Raw genomic sequence first — 20,908 nt, forward strand, 5'->3', positions numbered from 1 at the left:
AAGCATGAAGTGGGTAGAGTTGGAGAAACAGGCGGAGGAGGTAGACTTCAAAAGCAGGAAGATCTCCTCTTGAGAAGCAGTGTGGCTCAGTGGAAAGAGCCCGGGCTTTGGAATCAGAGGTCATGGATTCAAATCCAGGCTCCGCCAACTGTCAGCTGTGTGACTTTGGGCAAGTCACTCAACTTCTCTGTGCCTCGGTTACCTCATCTGTAAAATGGGGATGAAGACTGTGAGCCCCCGTGGGACAACCTGATCACCTTGTAACCTCCCCAGCGCTTAGAACGGTGCTTTGCAAATAGTAAGCGCTTAATAAATGACATTATTATTATTATTATTATTATTATATGACCCGGGAGGGTGAAAAAGTGGATAGTGGATTTCAGAGCAAAAGCTGTGACTGCCTTTAAGAATGGGAAAAGGGAGAGGTGGGGAATGGGAGGGGAAAAGAAAGGAAAAGGGAAGGGAAAGACAGAATCAAGGAGTGAAGGTGGAGGAGAGGAGGGAGAGGATGGGGAAGGATGCTGAAAGAGAAGAAATTGAAACTGGGGAACGTTGGGAGTTCAACTTTCAGCACAATCGAGCATGGCACAGAATTAACAAAGCCCTTCAATGTAAGTGTTAGGTTAGTCAGGAGAAGTGACTAACTTCCATCCCAAGTGATAACTTGATTCAACCTTACCTCACTCAATAAAGCCCATACAGGTGAATTGGAGAGTACAGTTAACCGAAGAGCTTTTATTTTCCCCACTGTCGGGCTGACTGTACCTTCAGCAATTCCATTTTCAAATGCGCCTTCAGAAAAACAGAAAATGTGTGAATTATTTTCTGTGATTTTTGGTAGGGAACAATGCATACATCTGACCGAGCCAGGACACCTCACATCAGGTTGAATTCTTTTGAAATCCAGGTGCTGCTTAATCACTCTATGAACATTTGTCTCATTATTCATCTAAAAAGTACGAGGTTTGGTTGCTATGCTTTTATCACAATTCATTATTAGAAGAACTGGACAACATTAGTCTTGGCCAACTTGAGCCACTTTATCCTTACTTACTACAACTTTGCTCTCTTTTCCACTCAGCACCATTAAGGATCCCCTTCTTGGGGAGCACATCTGCTTCCATGACTTCAACAACTACCTCTGTGTGGATGACTTCCAAATCTACCTTGCCTGCCCTGACCTCCCTTTCTCTGCAATCTTGCAATTCTATCTGCCTCTAAGACATCATCACTCCAAGGATGTCTTGCCAAGATCTCAAATTTAATACGGCCCAAACGAAGTCTTCATCTTTCCTCCTAAATCTTCTCCTCCACTCACCTTTGCCATCACAGTTTACAACAACACCAACCTCCTGATCTCTCAAGCCTATATCCAGGCTTGACTCCTCCCACTCTTTCAACCTTCATATTTAGTCTGTTGCAAAATCTTGACAATTCATCCTTCACAACAATTCTAGAATACCCCCATTCCTCTCCAGCCAAACGGCCACCCGGATGGTCCAGACACTTTTTGACTACCTTATTAGTGTCAAAGTCAGCCGAGAGCTTCAGAAAGATAAAGATGGGATAGGGTTAGATTTGGCAAGAAGGAGGTCATTGGTGACCTAGGAGAGAGCGATCTCAGCAGGGTAAAGAGGGTGGACATAGGGCTGTTGAAGGACTAGAATAAGTTGTAGATGAGGAACTGGAGACAGTGGGGATATACACTCTGTCTGTCTCCCCCTCTAGAATGTAAGTTCATTATGGGCAGAGAACTTGACAGCTAATTCTGTCATACTGTACTCTCCCAAGCACTTAGTACCGTGCTCTGCACATAGTAAGAGCTCAATAAACACGATTGATTGATTGATTTAGACAGGATTGGGAGGAGGGGAATGGCTGGACCGTGCAGTAGTAGCCATAGCAGGTATTTCTAATAAGAGGAAACATGGGCATGTTGGAAGGCAGAGGGGAGGGAGCCATTAGAGAGTGAGCGGTCGAAGGAAGCCATCAGGGAAACAGAAGGGTGCTGCAGGGGTCTCCAGAAGGTGAGAAGGGTTGGGCTAGGAAGCATAGACGAGGGTTTAGATCGGGCAAAAGAGAAACACATAGGTTGGGAGGAGACGTGCAAATCAAGTTAAGAAGTGAGGAGAGGGTGTAAATGCACTTAGCTAGGGGCTAGATAAAGGAATCGGATCATCTTCTCCCACATCCCCAATTCAGATCTCCCTCCTACTTAGACTGTGGGATTGGGACTGTGTCTGACCTGATTATCTTCTATCAACCCCAGGGCTCAATACAGTGCTTGGCACATAGCAAGTGCTTAAAAAATACCACAGTTGTTACCATCATCTTAATTCGGTTCATGGAAGGGACCTCCCTAAGGGAAGGAGAATTGCACTGTAGCTGAGATAGTATGCTTGGGTGAAGTTTGCTGAACACTAGTTTCTTGGTATACTGGTTTATAGGATCCAGGCCAGAATTTCTTGGGACAGAGTTGTGGAAGAGTAGGGTAGGGTGGGTGGCCACAGAGATAAAAAAAAATATGTGAACTTTACTCCTTACTGAAGGACGTAATCATTTCCCTTCACTCCATGCTCTTCCTTACCTATTATCTACACCCAATATGGCATCTTTAAATCTTTACAAACTAGGATGGTTGTGCAGATCCAATTCTTTATAAGGGAACATGCTAATTGGGATACAAATATAAGTGTACTTGAGAGAATCTTTGAATATATGTATATATATCTATGATATGAAAAATAATATTTGTATATATATTTGTATGTGTTATATATATTGTGTGTGTGTCTGTGTGCTCTTTCATAACTGTATGCCATCATTTGTACACGTTTCTATGTGAACAGGTCTCTGGTGACTTAGAAACCTATTCAATGGTTTTCTCTTTTGCAATGTTGCTTGTCCATTGCCAGATGCATTTTTGGGAAAATGGAAAAAGAGAAGGACTTAATGTACCAAAGAGAAACATCTCTAGAATGCACCTAGTCAAGACATTTTCAATGCACCAAACACTCTTCAGAGAAACATTAAGAGGAGGAAATTATTCCTGCTATTGGCCTCTGTGGGTCTGGCAGCCAAGCAGCTCAGGAGGAAGCATCTTTATTTGATTTAGCATTTGGCTGAGCTGGGTTATGTTCCATTTATTTGCTCCTGATATTATTATTTGATGCTCTAATTATCTGAGCTTGAGAAAATGCAGCATTCACTGTGGGTGGCTTTGGAGAAATATTACTCTTTCCCCACAAGACTTTGGATGATATTTTCTGAGCTATAAGCAGGACACTAAAGTTATTAAATCTAAAAATAAGAAAAACATTTGGAAAAATAATCACCTATAAACACTGTTAAAGATCTGAAAAACCTAGAAAGCGAGAGCAGCAGCGACGGCAGTCGGTCTACTGGAAATAGATCTCGGATTTCAATCGGTCATAGTGGATATGACCAGGATCACCCAACCAGTCAGACCACATAATCCTCTAGAATGTAAGCTTCTTGTGGGCAGGGAACATGTCTCCCAAATCTGTTACAGTGTACTCTCCCAAGCGCTTAGTACAACTGCTCTGGCCACGGTAAGCGCTCAATGAATTTGATTGATTGATGACCTCACACATTTTGTAGAATCCCATTCTTTGATAGATGTGCAATGCTTTTCTGGGGAAGTTCTGTTTCCAATTCCCCTACTGCTGTGAGATCCTGGGTCCCACACTAGCCTTCCCTGCCGTCACATCTGGATTATGGCAACTGAAACAAGTAAGAATACAATGGACATGAAGGGAGTTTTCATTTATAAAATGCCCTTGAAATGCAAAGCAATTTAGAAGCAGATGTAGAAGTTCTGTGCTTGGTTCACTTGGTGCATTGACTTGGCCCCAAACCTTGAGAAAATCCTGGGATCTGCCCGCACGGCTGTCCAAATTGCCAAGCAACAAGGGAAGCCAGGAGGTCAGGGAATTGTCACAAGATTTCAAAGAGCCACCACTGCCAAAACTTTGAGAAAGTGAAAAAGAAGCTGATGATGGCTATTGTGAAATGACAGTGTTCACCAATGCAGGCAAAATCCTGGCCCAGCACCCTTTTCAAACAGCTCCTACTGCTTTAGGCCTCAATTTAGCACACAAACTGTTTTGCAGGACACATTATAATAATAATAATGATATTTGTGAAGTGCTATGTGCCAAGCACTCTTCTAGGTGCTGAGGTAGATACAAGGTAATCAGGTTGTCCCACGTGGGGCTCACAGTCTTAACTCCCATTTTACAGATGAGGTAACTGCGGCCCACAGAAGTGACTTGCCCAAAGTCATACAGCTGACAAGTGGCAGAGCCGGGATTAGAACCCATGACCTCTGACTCCCAAGCCTCTGCTCTTTCCACTTAGCCACGCCGCTGGCGGCCAATGAGGTATATCTAGCTGGCTGCTTTGAGAAATTTAACTAGATCCCAAGGTTACTCCACTGTCCGTCATGTCAGGGTTGAGAGTGCCCTGCCGATCTAGTCCCCATCCCCAGTGGGGTAAAGCAGGGTTTTATAACAGATCCAGTCTCATTCAATCTATTTTTCAAGATAGAACTATTGAAGTTCACACCACACATAGTCAGTTAGTGGTAATTATTAGGTATCCACTGGATGCAGAGCACTATATTATGCACAATAAGGTTTTTGAAGGAAGAACAAGGTTTGGTCCATGCTCCTAATGAAGTTAAGCACTTTTTTTAGCTAAATCAGTTCAGCAATCAATCAATCAAATAATTGATCATACTGACTGACATAGATACAGTTGAAGAAGACTGAGGCCGGGTATCTACTTGCATTATAATAGAGCTGAATTGTACTTTCCAAGCGCTTAGTGCAGTGCTCTGAACACAGTAAGCACTCAATAAAAACGATTGATCGAACGAATGAATAAATACGATTGAATGGATGAATTAGGGAAACCCTACAGGCAAAGATTTTTATCATCAAGATGAATTTGAAAGCTGGTATCTAGATAGCGTTTTGCTATCTAGGCGGAACACTAATGACACACCCATTGATAAAGTGGAAGCAATCAGATCTAGAAAGTCAGCATGTCCTAAAGGCTCTAAGCCTCCCTAATACTCACCCGTATATTCCTCTCAGTGCTCAGAACAGTGCTCTGAACATTGAAGGTGCTTAATAAATATTATTACTATGACTATGGAAAGCAGCGTGGCCTAGTGGAAAAAGCACTGGCTGGGAGTCAGAGGACTTTGGTTCTAATCCCAACTCTGCCACTTGTGTGCTGTGTGATTTGGGTAAGTCGCTTCTCTTTGCCTCAGTTTCCTCAACTGTAAAATGGGGAATCAATACCTGTTTTCCCTCCTACTTAAACTGGGAGCCCTAAGTGGGACAGGGACTGTGTCCAACCTGATTAACTTGTTTCTACCCCAGTGCTTAGAACAGTGCTAGACATATAGTGAGTGCTGAACAAATAATAATAATAATAATACTATAAGCAGGGTCACCTCTAAGGTACAGCAGGCCAAGGTCACTTCCCCCTGCCCTGTGCTTTCAGAGGCTTCGTTTCTAGTCATTAATTCAGGGAAAATTGGCTGATGGGAATAAATCAGCCCCAGGAAATCAATAGTTCCTGAGCTCAGTTTGGGGTTGAGAGCGGGATTGCAGGAGTAAGGAGAGAGGAGGAAAGGGAAGTAGGAGGGAATTATGTATTAATTGACATTCTCTACTGTTTAAGGAGTGGAACTTCTGCTTGGTAAACTGTTCCACTCCTTTCACCACTCCCTTTGACTGCCTCTTCTTCATGCCCTTCTTGGATCAGGTTTGGAATTTGCCTGGGCCCCACACCTCCCTATGGATAGGCCCTGCTATATAAAGTCTCAGAGAAAGAGCCCAACACGGCATCATAATCCGGATCAAACCAAAGGTCTTTGGAACAGTTCTCCTTCCTAACGCTTAAATCAGAAAGGGAGACTTGGACCAACTTTAGACAGTTGGCTTTTTGAACAGTTTCATCATGACGATACTTAGTATGAGTCACATTTAATCTTAAAATGACAACACCCAATCACTAACACACAGGATCTAGATGCCACTCTAATTACCAGCTACCTTCTCCGGTTCCAAAGTTTCCTGGCGCTCATCCACTGACTGGGAAGATTACTTGGATATGGAAGAGATGGGAAGGGGCAGGGAGAGAAAGGCAGAAGCAGGGGGATAGAGTGTAAGCCCGTTGTGGGTGGGGAATTTGTCTGTTTATTGTTCTATTGTACCGTCCCAAGCACTTAGTACAGTCTCTGAATAGTAAGTGCTCAGTAAATGTGATTGACTGACTGAGAAAGGTATGGAGGCAGGGGTGGCAGGAAAGATGTAGAAACTAATCCAGCAAATCATTTTCAGGTCTCTGGGAATGTTTCTATTTCTTTCCAGAACTATCTTCTGAACATCTGAGAAAATTTGAAAATGCCACATTTAAAGTGTAGGCTTTAATTGAAAGTCACCTTGATGACCAGTTTTATGACCAAATCAATTATCTCAATGGGATGACTCTTCCCAACCTCCTGAAATCCCATTACTTCCAGGAAAAATTCCCCAATTCATTTTTTCCTCTCCAGGTTATATGCGCCCAACCAACTACAACATCTCAGCACTTGAGTATATGCTCAGCCACCCCTTGAACTGCTGAACATATTAATTTTCTTACTCACCTATTTAAGCACTTATTCTCCTATCAACGTTTATGACCTCTTTCTCTGCTTATTGGTAATTTCTCTATATCTATCTTCCTCGTTAAATTGAGCAATTTACGTCCAGGAGATCATGTCCTCCATCTCTACTGTGCTCTCCAAGTACTTAGTTTAGGGCTTAGCACATGGTAGGCACTCAGATATTATTGCTTGATTGAAAATTCTTAGACTTTGGCTCGGGCCACAAATTCCAGTTCCTCGTCACTTACTCCATGTCCTAGTTTGCAATGGCAGGTTGTATATTTTAATTGAAAGTCTTTGCTATTCTGCTGAACTACACCCACACATTAGAGTGTAACATTCTATATATTACCAACATTTACAATGCAGCATCTGATTATGACCTAACTTTGGAATTAAGCTTCCGGTACTCTAAATAGGTGCACTATTGCAAACAACTCCAGGTTTTTAAGACAACGTAAAAACAAACTGTTATAATCTTTAAATGGTAATAGACAGTTCACCTATTTTAAAATATTCATTTTCAGTTGCTTCGTTGTCAAATTTATCTCCATTTTCTAGTGAGATTTTTAACAAGTCGGCTTTCTGTAATGAGACAAAGAATTCCACATTAGCATAGACCGCTTTTGTTTCAATTATTATCTTCCACTCTAGACTGTAAGCTCTTTATGGGCAGGGAATGTTTGCTAATTCTGTTGTACTGTAGTTTCCCAAGAGCTTAGCACAGTGCTCTGTACATAATAAGGGTTCAATTCATTCAAACATATTTATTGAGCACTTACTGTGTGCAGAGCACTGTATATGATTAAATGAATAAACACCATTGATTAGTTTTATTATTTTTATATTTAAGTGCTTACTATGTGTCAAGCATTGTTCTCTAAGTGCTGAATTTATCATTTGTGAGATATGGATTTCTATGAATTCTGCTTGGGAAGAGATCACTTACTTCAGCGGGTAAAATTTCCACAGTCGTGTTAAATAGTTTATCTCCTGGATGTTCTGCATTTCCACTTCTGAAAAGATATCTGCCAAAAAGCCAGAGATTTTGTCATTCTTAAGCTGAAAAATTATAGGTTCTGCACTGATCTGCTATTCTAAAGCAAAAAAAAAATCAAAGACAGCTATTACATTTTAGTACCTTAGGAACAAATAAAATAGACTAACTGAAGGAATATGATGTGTGTTTATATGTGTGTGATCCAAGAAAACTTGCAAGACATTCCAGACCATATTATAAAGAGGAAGTGTTCCATGTGCTCTCTAAATCCAACCCCTTTACCTATTACCTCTGACCCCATTCCCTCTCACCTCCTAAATATACATCCTCCCTCACTGCTATTTTCAGCCTCATGCTCTCTGATGGTTCCTTCCCTTCTGACTTCAAACATGCTCAAGTTACCCCCTTATTAAAAAATAAAAACAAAATCAAGTCCTCTTTCAGTCCCTCAGCTCCTTCCAACTTTTTCCCCATCTCTCTGTTCCCATTCCTGTCCAAAAGCCTACTGAAGGCCCATCTCCTCCAAGAGGCCTTCCCCAACTAAGCCCTCCTTTCCTCTTCTCCCTCTCCCTTCTGCATCACCTTGCTTTACTCCCTTTATTCATCACCCCCCTTCCAGCCCCACAGCACTTACATACATAATAATATAAAGTATTAATATAGATACTTTATATTACTGTCTGTCTCCCCCTCTAGACTGTAAGCTCACTTGTGGGTGGGGAATGTGTCTGTTTATTGTTATACTGTACTCTCCCAAGTGCTTAGTACTGCACACAATAAGTGCACAATAAATACGATTGGTTGAACGAATGTGTTGTATACAGCCTTATCTTAACTGCCCCTTCCTCAACTCTTCTTGATTCACTCCATTCAGGTTTTCAACCCCTTCACTCTACTGAGACTGCATGCTCCAAGGTAATTTATGATCTTCCTGTACCAAAGTCTACAGAGCCCAACCCTGTCCTAATCCACCTTAACTTTTCAAAAATCAGCCCTTGAAACTTGGGCTCTGCTTTTTCTGACACCATCCTAACCTGGTTCTCATTCAGGGCAGGAAATGTGTCTGCTAATTCTGTTGTATTATACTCTCCCAAGCACTGAGTACAGCACTCTGCACTTTAGTAAACGCTCAATAAATACCATCTGTTGATTGATTCTCAGATTTCTTTGCTGGCTCCTCCATTTCATTCATTAGCTCATCTTCTGCTGCTCATCCCGTAACTGTGAGCATTCCACAGGGCACTGTTCTGGATCCCTTCTTCTCCTCACTCTACACTCACTCAATCAGATGCATTCAGCTACCAAATCTACCCTTCAGCCCCAAATTCTCACCTAACCTACAATTGCCCATCACCTCTTACCTACAGGACATCCACTTGGATATCCCTCCGGCACCTCAAACCGAACACATTTGAAAAATGAACTACTTATCTTCCTTCCTAAACGCACTCCTGTCCCTAACTTTACCATCTGGCTCAGTTATAACCCACCCTCCCTGACCAGAAGTCTGCAAACTGGGTGTCGTCTTTGACTCCTCACTGTCTTCCAGCTCTTACTATTGCTAAATCCTTCTGATTCTGCCAACACATTCCCCTTCCCCACCTCCCAAATAGTAACCACGCTGCTCTAGTGATATCTAGGCTAGACTTTTGAATCAGCCTTCTCACTGGTCTCCCTACCTTCAGTCTCTCCCCACTCCCATCTATACTTCAGGGATCACCGTCTTGAAGTGCCCCTTGATGTATACATCTCTCTGCATCTCACAAATCACCAGTGGCTTCTCATTTCCTTCCGCATCAAGCAAAAACTCCTCACAGTTGGCTCCAACACTCGCCACCAAATCTCTCCATCTTAAATATCGGCTCACCACCTGCTACCCTCCAGTATAGCTTTCATTCTTCCCAAGATAACCATCTTACTGTATCTTGCTCTTGACTCTCCCACTTCAGTCCCCTTGCTCATAACATCCCCTTGGCTGGAACTCCCGCCCTTTCCAAATCTGACAGACCACAGCTTTTCTCATCTTAAAGCCCCCCAAAAGGCTTCCTGATTCATTCTCTAACACCCCAAGTGATAATAGCCCAACAGTCACTTTTAGCCCCATGGCCACTGGAAAGAGCACAGGCCTGGGAGTTGGAGGACCTGGGTTCTCATCCAGATCTGTCCCTTGTCTGCTATGTGATCTGGGGCAAATCACTTAACTTCTTTATCCCTCAGCTCTCTCATCTACAGAATGGGGATTCGATACCTGTTCTCCCTCTTTACTTAGACTGTGAACTCCATGTGGGACCTGATGATCTTGTCTCTCTCCCAGCACTTCGTATGGTGTGTGGCCAATAGTAAGTGTTTAACAAATACCAGTCACTATTATCATTATATTTTTATACACCTCCTCAGTACTTGTGCATAAAAGTACAGTTACTATTATCATTATATTTTTTATACACCTCCTCAGTACTTGTGCATAAAAGTACAGTCACTATTATCATTATATTTTTATACACCTCCTCAGTACTTGTGCATAAAAGTACACTAAAATTATACAGTGAATGATTTATCAATCGATGGTGCTTACTTCACGCAGAGCACAGTAGTAAACATGGGGAGAATACAATATAGTTGGTAGGTTTGATCCCTGCTCTTAAGAGGCTTACAGTCTAATAGGGGAGACAGACATTAAAATAAATTAGGAGAGAACGATTGAGCATAAGGATATGCACATACGTGTTTCATGGGAGTATAGCCTGCTCTATTTGTACATGTTTTCATGTCTGTTACCTTTGTTAAAATATAAGCTGCTTAGGAGCAATGACTACATCTCTTGTTTCTGTTGAACTTTCCCAAGTGATGAGAACTTTACATTACAGGCAGTAGGTGCTCAATAAATACCATCACTATTAAACAACAAAATTATCTATAGGGCAAGGTATTGAGCCAGTCTTCTGTCCAGTATTCTCAACAGCTTCAGCATCGTCTCCTCTCAGCCTTTGTCCTTCCAGACTGGGGACATCTAATTTTTTCAGTTTATCCTGAGACTCAAGACGTCCCATCCGGCAGGGATTGTCTCTCTCTATTGCTGAATTGTACTTTCCAAGCGCTTAGTACAGTGTTCTGCACACAGTAAGCGCTGAGTAAATATGATTGAATGAATGAATGAATCATTTGATTTACCCAGCTCTGCACCATTTCTACCTCTGTTTTGTTTTTCTAAGTTGCAGCAACCAAAATGCAAATGGGATACTGTGTTTGCACGTACTCTGGTTTTATTTAGTGGAAAAATTCTGCCTTTTGTTTTTATTATTTGTAGCATTCATCATGGTACTTGTTAATTACTTACTATGTGCCAAGCACTGTACTAAGAACCGGGATAGATATGAGATAATCAGGTTGGACACAGTCCCGGTCTCACACGGGGCTCACGGTCTAAGTAGTAGGGAGAACAGGTATTGAATCCCTATTTTACAGATGAGGAAACTGAGGCACAGAGAAATTAGGTGATTTGCCCAGGGTCACAGAGCAGACCAGTGGTGAAACTGAGATTAGATCCCAGGACTTGTGAGTTTCAGGCCCATGCTCTTTCCATCAGGCCACGTTGCTTCCTTTGAACATGTTGGGTTGAACATCCTTTAGCTATCCCTGTTCCGGCACACTTTTATGGCCTTTTCATTTGTCCAAAGAGCTAATGAATGACAGAAACAGTAAATAATGACTCCAAGATCTCTTTAATGAGCTATTTACTATAGCAGTAGTTTTGATTATTGCTTCCTCTGAAATTCATCTGTCACTGAAGCCGCATGGCACAGTGGAAAGGCGTAGTGGACACAGCACGGGCCTGGAATCAGAAGGTCATGGGTTCTAATCCTGTCTCTGCCACTTGTCTGCTGTGTGACCTCGGGCAAGTCACTTAACTTCCCTGTGCTTCAGTTACCTCCTCTGTGAAATGGGGATTGAGCCTGTGAACCCCATATGGGACAGGGACTGTGTCCAACTCGATTAGCTTGTATCCACCCCCGTGCTTAGTACAATAACTGGCACGTAGTAAGTACTTGAGAAATACCATTATTATTATTATTCATACTTTTCTGCCTACTAATTCAACAGTGATGTCTTCCTGCAGTTAAGTGCCACTGAAACAGCATTTCACCATCAGAAAGGAACGGGAAGATTTCACCCCACATGCTATCTTTCAGATCTTCTGTGAACAGATTAAATAAAACTGGTCCTAGACTCAACCCCTTGGGAACCCCAATATTTACATTTCTTCATCCTGGAAAGTGCCTATTATGTCTTACTCTCTGTTTCTTGTCATTCTGTACATTTTTAATGATATTTGTTAAGTGCTTACTGTGTGCCAGACACTGGGGTAGATACAAGCTTATTGGGTTGGACCCAGTCCCTGTCCCACATAATAATAATAATAATAATGGCATTTATTAAGTGCTTACTATGTGCAAAGCACTGTTCTAAGCGCTGGGGAGGTTACAAAGTGATCAGGTTGTCCCACAGGGGGCTCACAGTCTTAATCCCCATTTTACAGATGAGGTAACTGAGGCTCAGAGAAGTGACTTGCCCAAAGTCACACAGCTGACCATTGGCGGAGCCGGGATTTGAACCCATGAACTCTGACTCCAAAGCCCGTGCTCTTTCCTCCGAGCCACATGGAGCTCATTCATTCATTCATTCATTCAATCGTATTTATTGAGCGCTTACTGTGTGCAGAGTACTGTACTAAGCGCTTGGGAAGTACAAATTGGCAACATATAGAGACGGTCCCCATTTCATTCATTCATTCAATCGTATTTATTGAGCGCTTACTGTGTGCAGAGCACTGTACTAAGCGCTTGGGAAGTACAAGTTGGCAACATATAGAGACGGTCCCTACCCAACAGTGGGCTCACAGTCTAGAAAGGGGAGACAGAGAACGAAACAAAACATATTAACAGAATAAAATAAATAGAATAAATATGTACAAGTAAAATAAATAAATAGAGGAATAAATCCGTACAAACATATATACATACATACAGGTGCTGTGGGGAAGGGAAGGGGGTAAGGCGGGGGGGATGGAGAGGGGGAAGAGAGGGAGTGGAAGGAGGGGGCTCAGTCTGGGAAGGCCTCCTGGAGGAGGTATGCACTCAGTAGGGCCTTGAAGGGAGGAAGAGAGCTAGCTTGGCGAATGTGGGGAGGGAGGGCATTCCAGGCCAGGGGGATGAGGTGGGCCAGGGGTCGATGGCGGGACAGGTGAGAACGAGGCACGGTGAGGAGATTAGCAGCAGAGGAGCAGAGGGTGCAGGATGGGCTGGAGAAGGAGAGAAGGGAGGTGAGGTAGGAGGGGGCGAGGTGATGGAGAGCTTTGAAGCTGAGGGTGAGGAGTTTCTTAAAGCTCATTTTACAGATGAGGTAACTGAGGCACAGAGCAGTGAAGTTATTTGCCCAAGGTCAAATAGCAGGCAAGTGGTAGAACTGGGATTAGAACCCATGAACCTCTCATGGACCTCTCAGGCCCATGCTCTATCCACTATGCCCTGCTGCTTCTAACCCAGATCCCCCTAACTGCCAGGCCTATCCTAGGCCATGCCGCTTCTCTAGTAGCCATGATCAGACATTCCTTCCAGTTCCATTATTCCTCAGCTCTTGGCCTTACAACGTGTGACCTAGACGAAGGCCTTTGGAAAATACAAATACTTGGGTTCACTGACTCCTCTCTATCCGTATGCATATTGATCCCTCCAAAAGACTTGGCCTGATTTGTGAGGCATGATTTCCCCTTAAAGAAGCCATGTTCCCTTTTTTCCAACTGGTTTTACCTGTCCAAGTGTTCACCAATTCTAAATTAGAAACTAGCATCTACCACTTTGCCAGCCATAGAAGTGAGAGAAAACGAATACAAGATTCTTCTTAAGAGATAGAACTTACCCTTTCATTTGCAAAGGCTCTTTAAAATTTATTAGGATATAATCTCCGGCCACTGGGGAGTAAGCCCAGAAACACTCAGCTCCCAAATAAGCCTTTTCCAAAGAATAATGCTGATATTCTTTTAGAGAAGTAATTAAATAGGCAGGAGGATTGACATGTGCTACATGCAATGGTGATTTGCCAAAATCTTTATCCTGTTAGTAACCAAAAGATAAATCTAATTAATGCATGCAAAATGTGTGCACAAACTATGGAAATTAGCACGGGTTTCTATTTAATCACCCCTTCCTGGCGCCCAAAGGGTTTTGGAGGGTCTGGATGGAAGAAGGACATTCTGCCTTTGGGGCCTCCAAACCTACCAGAATTTTGGAAAGGCTTGGAGTCCTACAGCCCACGGAGGACCCCAAAGCAGCAGTTAGAGTTGGTCCCTCCGCTCCAGTTGCCAAGGCCACGGATATGCCCGGACACCCCTCTGAACGGCGGCGGTTTTCAGCAGAAAAGCCATGACCATCCAGTGAACCAGCACAGTGCAAATGATTTATTTATTCACTCATTCAGTCGTATTTATTGAGCGCTTACTGGGAGCAGAGCACAGTACTAAGCGCTTGGGAGCGTGCAATACAACAATAAGCAGACACATCCTTTTGTGACCCCCTAGAATACATTTCTGTTCACTTTGGTCACAATGCTTCAGTTACTCTTTTAAAGAAATTGTGCTCTAGGTTTAACCTATCCCATTCATTCCACCTTTCCTCTCTCTCCAAAGCCAAGAAGAAATATGCTTTACTACATATATACGGTATATTCCTTTGGAATACTAAAGGCATAATCGACCCCATATCTCCTATGGCTGTATGATTTTAATTTGTCAGTGTGGTCTCCTAGACAATGCAAATCCCGGTGTAGATGTGGGGCTTTTTTCATCGTTTTTTAAGAGCTGTATTTTGACATTATGCCAAAAGCCCCATATTTTTCATTTTATTCCATGAAAAATGGACATGAAAACGGATTTATCTTTGGCATTATTTACACCACTGGTTTTTCTACGGCCATCATTATTCCTACCGGTGGACATTATCCCAGCTCTGAAGCCATACCTCGGGCAAAGAGGTAACTCAATTGTCAGCAATCAAGGTAACCCGTCTCTCTCATTTATGCCCCTTTGGAATTCTGGGAACACTTGAACATAATTGCAGCTATCTGAAAATGCCTTACTTTTAGGTTCTGAATTTTTCCGGGTAATGACGAATATGTTCCCACGTGCTGGAAAAGGGAAGGTTTGTAGCGGATACGCAAGTTGGTCTTCTGTCTGTCACAGTGTCTCTAGGGAGAAAAGAAAAGTAATATTTTCTTTCAATCACAAATAATCCTCTAACATTGCTATTTCCACTCCATCACTAAATTTTAGAATATCTGTTCCCATGAAGGCTATTCATTTTTGAAGCTAAGATAAAGCTTCATTTTCTTAATAACTGAACCCATCACTTCAGATAAAAAAGTGGCATTTTCAAAGTTCTTTTTATCGATCATAATAGGTTTAAAGACACCAGGGTGACCTATTCATTTTTCTCTCCTTTCCCATATCTTCTCTTTTCTGATCTTCCCTGCCGCCCATTTCTAGGATACCGCTCCTGTCATTCCTTACCTATAATGCTCCCTCCTCACCTTCATATCACATATCTTGAATCAATTTCTTCTACTCTTCCAATTGTCCTTTTTCTAGGGGTCACTTTCGTGGGGCCTTCTCTTCACCTGCCAACTGTGCTCCAGGGATCATCAAGGGCACTTTAACAAACCATTGATATTCTGGCACCCATTCGTCCGGTCAGCAATTATTAAATCATCAACGTGCCAAGCGCCAAGAAAACCATCACATCCTCTCCCTAAGCCTAAACTTTGCTCTGACTAGAACCTCATCTGGGGGAATGCTGGCAAGTGAACATCCATTTTTGACTTTTTTACGGCGTTTATTAAGCACTTATTATGTGCCAGGCACTAGACTAAGTGCAACAGGAGATCCAAGTTAATCAGGCCGGATAAAGTCCCCGTTCCACATAGGGCTGACAATCTTGATCCCCATTTTACAGGTGCAGTAATTGAGGCACAAAAAAGTGAAGTCACTTGCCCAAGGTCACACAGCAGACAAGTGGTGGAGCTGGAATTAGAACCCAGCCCATGCCCTATCCACTGGGCCATATTACACTGTGGATGAAATGCATTTCTTGATCAATCAATCAATCAATCAATCGTATTTATTGAGCACATACTATGTGCAGAGCACTGTACTAAGCGCTTGGGAAGTACAAATTGGCAACACATAGAGACAGTCCCTACCCAACAGTGGGCTCACAGTCTAAAAGGGGGAGACAGAGAACAGAACCAAACATACCAACAAAATAAAATAAATAGGATAGAAATGTACAAGTAAAATAAATAAATAAATAGAGTAATAAATATGTACAACAATAAATACTTGATGCTTGGAACTTGAAGGTCATCTACGATCTGTGTGCAGAGTGTGTATTTGGTTAGAAAATAGATATATATGGAGTGACAATGAAAGCAAACGTACAGTTGTGCATGTGGAGAGCTGGAGAGAGGGAGAGGAGAGAGAGACAGAAAGAGAGAAGAGGAAGAGGAGAGAGAGGAAGAGAGAGACAGAGAGAGAGAGAGAGCGCACATGGGCATATGCCCAGTAAGGGAAAGGAAATGAACACTGAGCCCCAAACTGCTCCCCCTAATCTGGGAGCACCACCAGTGTCTACAGTGTGGGACAGAAGCTGCCCAACCCCATCCCACCAGGAATCCCACTGGCTCCTGCTCCAAACTGGGCAGGGAGAGGAAATTCCTGCAGTGTTGAGGCAGCCTCAACTTCTAGAACACCAGGAAGACCACGGCCGTGGCTGCTGGAACTGTTGAACTGAGCCATAAGGACCCTGAAACTCTGCTCCTATAGCCACAATGCCCTGCTGCTCTCATCGGATTTACCCTTGTCTTCCGAGGCTCACTGGAAAGAACACGGGCTTTGGAGTCAGGGGTTCGAATCCCGGCTCTGCCAATTGTCAGCTGTGTGACTTTGGGCAAATCACTTAACTTCTCTGTGCCTCAGTTCCCTTATCTGTAAAATGGGGATTAAGACCGTGAGCCCCCCGTGGGACAACCTGATCTCCTTGTAACCTCCCCAGCGCTTAGAACAGTGCTTTGCACATAGTAGGTGCTTAATAAATGCCATCATTATTATTATTATCTCTTACCTCATCTGGAAAATGGGGATTAAGTTTGTGAGCCTCACGTGGGACAACTTGATTACCTTGTATCTACCCCAGCGCTTAGAACAGTGCTTTGCACATAGTAAGCGCTTAATAAATGCCATCATTATTATCATTATCTCATATCTCATGCGGGCTTTTTAATTGGTTAGTTTTACTTTACACTTCTGTCACTAATCCACTCTTCCCTTCATTCTTAGACTGTGAACACTTTGGAGGCCAGAGACAGTGTCTATTTTTCATCCATGTATTTTTTTCCCCAGCACTTAGTACAGTGCTTTGCACTTCATAAATAATCTGTCTCTTTTTCCTTCTCCTCCTCCTCCTTCTACTAAATTCTCTCCTTGTAACATACCCATAAAGATGCAGAGAACCACCTTACTGTGGAACTTTTTGCTCCAATCTCTATGCAATCAAATAGTAGATAAGGTATGTTTAGTAATTAATGTCTGGTAATTAGAGTATGCTAATGTAGTTGTTTTCTACCACAACTAAATTCAGTAAAAGGCAGAAATACTTACGGCGTCTTTTTCAGGATTGCATACTCTAACCCAGAGTAAGTGGTCCAAAAGCCAATCTATAGGTTTATCTTTGTAGAACATTAAAAAAAATTCCACTATGAACGGCAAGTCTCTGGATCTAAAGAGCTTTCCTGGAAAGAAAATGAAAATGAAAATCAATCAACCAATATCAATCTATCCACTGATCAATCATATTTATTGAGCACTTGCTGTGTGCAGAGCACTGTCCTAAGCATTTGGGAGAGTACAATATAACAGAGTTGGTAGATATGTTCCGTGTCTACAGGGGGCTTACAGTCTAGAGGGGGTGACTAGCATTTATTGAGTGTTTACTGGGTCCTTAATAAATACTACAATAAACATTTTTTGTAAGCTCATTGTGGGCAGAGACTGTCTGTTATACTGTTGTGTTGTACTCTTCCAAGTACTTAGTACAGTGCTCTGCATGCAGTAAGCACTTCATAAATACAATTGATTAATTGATTGGAAAAGTACCTTGAGAAGCCGTATGGAAAGAGCCTGGGCTCTAGAGGCAGAAGACCTGGGTTCTAAAGTCAGCTCTGCTACTTTTCTGCTATGTGATCTTCAGCAAATCACTTAACTTCTCGGTGCCTCAGTTCCCTCATCCATAAAATGGGAATTCAATCATATTTATTGAGCGCTTACTGTGTGCAGAACAAGACTATGAGCCCCATGTGGAACACGGATTGTGCCCAGACCGATTAGCTTGTACCTACCCTGGCACTTAGTACAGTGCCTGGAGCATAGAAAGTACTTAATAAATACCATTTTTTTTAAAAAAAGTACCTGGGAAGTACAAAACAATCAAGTGACATATTCTCTACCCCTAAGGAACTTGGAAGAGTGTACACAGAATTAGGAGACACGATCCCTGCCCTCAAAGACCTTACAAATAGAGGGAGGGACAGACACTAAAGTAAATTACAGATAGGAGGAAGTAATTCAGTATATTTGTAATGCACTACTCATAACCTACTGCACTTAAAACTCTCCCATGCACTTGATACAGTGCTTTACACACAGTAAGTGCTCAATAAATACCATCGAATGAATGAAGTGGTGAGGACAAAGTGGAGAGATAAGAAGTTAATCCAGGAAGGCCTCCTGAAAGGGATGTGATTTCAGAAGGGTTGTGACTTGTACAGATAACGTGTATTGTCAAGATTTATATTGCATAAATAACATCTGGAAATGCTAAGTCATCCACTGAGTGGGTTCTCAGCTATACATTCATTTAGGATGAGTTGTAATACCTAGCTGCAGTAACAACAACAACATTAAGCGCTTACTATGTGCCAAGCACTGTACTAAGTGCTGGGGTGGATACAAGCAAATCGGGTCGGACATTGTCTCTGCCTCACGTGGGACTCAGTGTCTCAATCCCCATTTTACAGAAGAGGTAAGTGAGGCACGGAGAAGTGAAGTGACTTGTCCAAGGTCACACAGCAGACTAGTGGTGGAGCCAGGATTAGAACCCATGACCTTCTGACTCCCGGGCCTGTGCTCTATCCACCGCTTCTCAAAACGGAGGCACAGAGGAGTTAAATAACTTGTCCGGGGTCACACAGCAGGCAAGTTGTGCGCCTGGGACTAGAAGCTGGATCGCCTAATTCCCAGATTTATGCTCTTTCCACTACGTCAGCCCCTCCCATTATCTCCAGAAACTAGTGGGAACTTTACAAATGTTGGGAAAGCAGAGCGATGGGGCACAGGGAAACCAATAGGCTTGTGTACTTTCAATCAATCAATCAATCGTACTTATTGAGCACTTACTGTGTGCAGAGCACTGTACTAAGCGCTTTCAAGAAGATGCCCCATTGAGCTGGTTTCTGCTTCCCTCTACGTTGTACCACTCCCATAGAGTTGAGATGTTTGGAGCTGTGAAGGGATGCTATTCTTAGAATGACACCCCTGGGTGCAAAGACATTGAATATTTTTGATCTATATGATGAGGATGATGGTATTTGTTAAGCGCCTACTATTGTGTCAAGCACTGTTCTAAGTGCTGGGGGAGATACACGGTTATCAGGTTGTCCCAGGTGGGGCTCACAGTCTTACTCCCCATTTTACAGACGAGGTAACTGAGGCGCAGAGAAGTGACTTGCCCAAAGTCACACAGCTGATGAGTGACGGAGCTGGGATTAGAATCCACAACCTCTTCACTTAGCCACACTGCTTCTAGCTTCTATATCTTTATTAATAGGGAAAGATGACACTCGGGACATGAGGGAAGTCAAATTTCACCCTCCATTCCAGGTATCTTCAGTGGAAAAAGGCTGGGGCTGTTGACCCCTTGTTCACACCTTCCCCCATGCCTGTAACTCCCTCCCCCTTCATATCTGGCAGACTGCAATTGCCCCATCTTCAAAGCCCTACAAAAATCACGTCTTCTCCAGGAAGCCTTCCCTGACTAACTTCTCACCTCCCCACCTTGTTCTCCCTTCCTTCTGCATCTATCAATCAATCAATCAATTGTATTTATTGAGCACTTACTGTGTGCAGAGCACTGTACTAAGCGCTTGGGAAGTACAAGTCGGCAACATATAGAGACAGTCCCTACCCAACAGTGGGCTCACAGTCTAAAAGGGGGAGACAGAGAACAAAACCAAACATACTAACAAAATAAAATAAATAGAATAGATATGTACAAGTAAAATAAATAGAGTAATAAATATGTACAAACATATATACATATATACAGGTGCATATATACATATATATACAAACATATATATATTATATATATATATATATGTATGTAGTGGGGAAGGGAAGGAGGTATAGCCAATTATTTGTATCAATGTCTGTCTTCCCCTCTAGACTATAAATTGAGGGCAGGGAATATATCTTTCCATTTTGCTGTTAGGATATAAATAAGTGTGTACCCCAGCACTTAGTACAGTGCTTGACACATAGGGAGAGCTTAACGAATCCCTCACTTAGGGTCTGTGTCTGATCTGTTTATATTGTATTTACCACAGTGCTTAGTGTCTGGCACATTGTAAGCACTTAACACATACCACAATTTTTATCACTTTGATTAAAAGATAGATTAAAACACCTATGATGAAGTAGCTTTACAGAAACTAGCTTATGTTATACAATACTTTTCCATACAGTTACAAAACTTTTGACAACTTCTTAAATAAACCCATTCTAATACCAAAAAAACCCACCTGGTTCAAGCAAAAAAGATATGCTGCTTACCTATAAATCCAAGCTGCGAGAATTCAAGAATAATCCACTCATCTGAAGTCTGTTGAGTTGCAAAATTTTTTATAGTCTGAAAATATTGAGGCTTGGCTACAATATCATCTTCCAGCTGAAAAAATAAACCCCAAAGTTAATACTTTCATTTCCCCCAATGACTGCAAGATGTAGTGAACCTCTTTTAGTCCAGAACAATGACAGCATGCTAATGAGACAATTGCATTCATTAATTGAGGGTGAATCTTTTAATCTAGGGTGGATTTTTTTGGGAAATCTTGCAAACATA

At 42.4% G+C, this 20,908-nt stretch overlaps 1 protein-coding gene across 2 annotated transcripts in view; it reads right to left on the reverse strand.

The window, feature by feature from the left end:
- MGAT4D (MGAT4 family member D) overlaps positions 1-20,908 on the reverse strand; it is an 89,099-nt gene that overhangs the window by 2,634 nt on the left and 65,557 nt on the right. For both annotated transcript variants that reach the window (XM_038755125.1, XM_038755124.1), the window contains 7 exons: positions 20,620-20,734; positions 17,392-17,522; positions 14,817-14,924; positions 13,602-13,795; positions 7,635-7,713; positions 7,189-7,270; positions 680-792 (listed from right to left, as the gene is read on the reverse strand). In XM_038755125.1, the coding sequence (XP_038611053.1) occupies positions 680-792; positions 7,189-7,270; positions 7,635-7,713; positions 13,602-13,795; positions 14,817-14,924; positions 17,392-17,522; positions 20,620-20,734 (822 nt within the window). The remainder of the gene's footprint in view (positions 1-679; positions 793-7,188; positions 7,271-7,634; positions 7,714-13,601; positions 13,796-14,816; positions 14,925-17,391; positions 17,523-20,619; positions 20,735-20,908) is intronic.

Source organism: Tachyglossus aculeatus, chromosome 12, assembly GCF_015852505.1.
Source record: "Tachyglossus aculeatus isolate mTacAcu1 chromosome 12, mTacAcu1.pri, whole genome shotgun sequence".
NCBI classification, from domain to species: domain Eukaryota; kingdom Metazoa; phylum Chordata; class Mammalia; order Monotremata; family Tachyglossidae; genus Tachyglossus; species Tachyglossus aculeatus.